A 3,216-nucleotide genomic window follows, 5' to 3' on the forward strand; every position below is an offset into this window, starting at 1 on the left:
TACGTACGCACACACACACACACATACACACACACACACACACATATGCACACAAATACACACTCACACACCCAGACATAGAACACACACACACACATACACACACATAAAAGCAAGCAATTGTACAAACGCAATACTCTCACAATGCTCTCTCTTACTCTCTCGTTCTCTCTCTCTCTCTCTCTCTCTCTCTCTCTCTCTCTCTCTCTCTCTCTCTCTCTCTTTCTCTTCCACGTCGTCTCTCTCACGTCGTCTCTCCCACCCCCTACACTTTCTTTCTTTTGTGCACTCCCACCCCTCTACCTCTCCCTCCTTCTCGTAGCTTTTTCAAATCAGACACTGTAATTACCATGTCATTCTGTGAACATTTTAATTAAGCCTTCCCTCCCCCCAAATCCCGAAACCTCCCGAAACACACCGGTTTGGCGTATGGATGGAATCTCTTCACTTCTTTTTAACGCAGGTGATTTATACCCCCATCGACACAATTTAGATCTTTTGGGAGGCGGGTTTCAACCCAGCCTCTCAGAACCAACCCCAGCTGAGATGGATACAACGTCCCAGTCGAAGACTGAGAAACTCTATAAAAATGTCCCACCTCGGTAATCGAACTTGAGTATCCTGCTTGTGACGACGAAGTGTGTAAATGCTACGGCACAGACGCCAGTGAAACACTTATGTCCTCCACCATTTATTCAAACATTCAGAACACTTTTCTTCCACCTCGGGATTTGGGGCGGGGCTGCATACGGTAGTCGATATCTGGTGTCACGGTGAAAATAGACGATCGTCTGGGCGTTAAGTTTGAAGTAGGGGTGGGAGCTCTATTGTCTGATGCCACCGGGTCGTCAGATTCCTTGGACTGGGCTCGGGACGCCCTGGATTGGCTGGGAGGGAATCTGGCACTGTCCCTATCGGTGGGCTGCATAGATTTCTTTCGTTGAGCTTTTGATTTGCCTCGGTTTGTATATGTGGGCGGAGTGTCGACGGGCCTTGACTGGTAGCTGATTGGCTGAGAGGGCCTGGACTGGTAGTTCTTTGGCTGGGAGGGCCTAGATTGGGAGTTCGTTGGCGGAGAGGGTCGTGACTGGTAGTTCATTGGCTGAGAGGGCCTAGATTGGGAGTTCATTGGCTGAGAGGATCGTGACCTGTAGTTCATTGGCTGAGAGGGCCTAGATTGGGAGTTCATTGGCTGAGAGGATCGTGACCTGTAGTTCATTGGCTGAGAGGGCCTAGATTGGGAGTTCATTGGCTGAGAGGGTCGTGGCCGGTAGTTCATTGGCTGAGAGGGCCTAGATTGGGAGTTCATTGGCTGAGGCCGCCAAGATTGGGAGTTCATTTTCTGAGACGGCCTAGATTGAGAGTTCATTGGCTGAGGAGGTCGTGACTGGTAGCTCATTGGCTGAGAGGGCCTAGATTGGGAATTCATTGGATGGGAGGGTCGTGGCTGGTAGTTCATTGGCTGAGAGGGCCTAGATTGGGAGTTCATTGGCTGAGAGGGCCTAGATTGGGAGTTCATTGGCTGAAACATTCCTTGTTGGGTATTCATTGGCTGAGACATTTTGGGTTGGGTATTCATTGACTGTGATGTTCTAGGTTGGCTTTCGAACGATGGTCTATTTTCGTTGACGAGCTGGGATGTCTTTGGATCGGAGTCTGCTTGAAAGTCACTAGGCTGAGAGGTCCTGGGGTTAGGCTGGGCAACCCAAGGCGGGGGCTGTCTTGGCTGGAAGTTAGGGGGAGGATATCTGGGCCGGAAGTTAGGTTGGGGATATCTGGAACGGAAGTTGGGAGGGGGATTTCGGGGCCTGAAGTTTGGTGGGGGATTTCTGGACTGGAAGTTAGATGGGGGGTTTCTGGACTGGAAGCTAGGATTGAGCTGTTCGGGTCCACCGGAAAGCTGATATTTTCTTGGCTGGTAGTAGAGCGGGGTGGTCAAGTTCTGGACTTCAGAAGTGTCCCTGCTTCTTTCTCCGAACTGGTCTTCCGCACTGACTTGGCGGTTTTTGCTGGGCTGGTTTTCCGAACTGGTACGGCTTCTTTGCCGCGGCTGGCCTCCGGAATCGGTTTGGCTTTTCTTCCTGGACTGGGAATTCCTGAACGAAGACTCACTAAGCTGTCGTCCGGACGGGTCACTGTAAGGAGGGCTATCCGAGAGAGAGTGCCAACTTTCTTGCTTTAATGTCTCCTGCCGGTCTTCGGACGAGTTTTGGTCATTGGGGTCTCTAGTGCTTGGGTTGCTCCTTGAAGCATTGTAGATGAGAGACGTGCTGTCCTCTGTGTCTTCCTCCTTACTGTCGGGCTCTGAGCTTGTCAGAGAGTATCTGGAGGGAGTGTAGAAGAAAATTTTTCTTTTGGCTATTTTAAGACCAACTGAACTGACAACATAAAGTCATGGACAGCACGATCGTTGGAACAGTTGACAACCGAAGTGAACAACGGTTACGGTTTCATTGCACGTCAACCTCAGCGGTCCCGGAAGAAGAGATGATACATCCAATCAATGTCTGTTTGTCTTTTTTCTTCCATTTTTTCTTTATTTCTGTCTCTTTTTGTCTTTATTTTTTCTCGCGGTGTTTTCTTCTTCCCTTTTCTAGCTCCCTTCCTTTGTTTTCTTATTCGTTTTAATCTGTACTCTTGACACTGAACAGCGGTCTTCTCCACTTTCGTATTGAAAAACCAAAAACCAAAAACCAAAAATCATCACAGCGGTAGCAGGTAGCCACTGGTGGGTCCTATTTATTTACTTTCTCTCTGTTGTTTCAGTCTGTCTATCTGTCTGTCTTACGTTTCCCAGAACTAAATGACCACAATTGTGTTGATGTGTTTCTTTTTACTCAACCAGACAAACAGATCTCCTTTTTCCGAACTGCTTGACCTAGAGTGCAACACCCAGATCTATCTTGGCAGTTACTTTACTAAAACTCATCTAAGCACACAGACCCTCCTACAGGCCTCTGTGCAGTGGTGTTTAAGCTCCTCGCATTCGCATACAGTGGACTCAGATTCGATTTCCTTCTGGGGAAAAACCTTATCGAGTATCTCTGTCTTTCTGCTGGGGTGTTCGGTCCCTCTTAGCCCGGCATTTCCTGACAGGCAGGGTTGAGGCTCAATCTATATTGTGTCGATGAGGGTGTAAAACATCTGTATTGAAAAAACAAAACGAAACAAAAACAAAACAACAGCAACCAGGGAAAAACTACCACCACTACCACC

General features: G+C 48.5%; 1 protein-coding gene across 1 annotated transcript in view; it reads right to left on the reverse strand.

Moving 5' to 3' along the window:
* Window positions 1-256: 256 nt before the first annotated feature.
* Window positions 257-3,216, reverse strand: part of LOC101849727 (adhesive plaque matrix protein) — a gene marked incomplete in the record, with an annotated part of 25,001 nt that continues 22,041 nt past the window's right edge. Inside the window, 1 exon segment of the mRNA XM_035972337.1 lies at window positions 257-2,324. Coding sequence (XP_035828230.1) covers window positions 704-2,324 — 1,621 coding nt within the window.

The sequence above is a fragment of the Aplysia californica genome, unplaced genomic scaffold (assembly GCF_000002075.1).
Source record: "Aplysia californica isolate F4 #8 unplaced genomic scaffold, AplCal3.0 scaffold00656, whole genome shotgun sequence".
NCBI lineage: Eukaryota > Metazoa > Mollusca > Gastropoda > Aplysiida > Aplysiidae > Aplysia > Aplysia californica.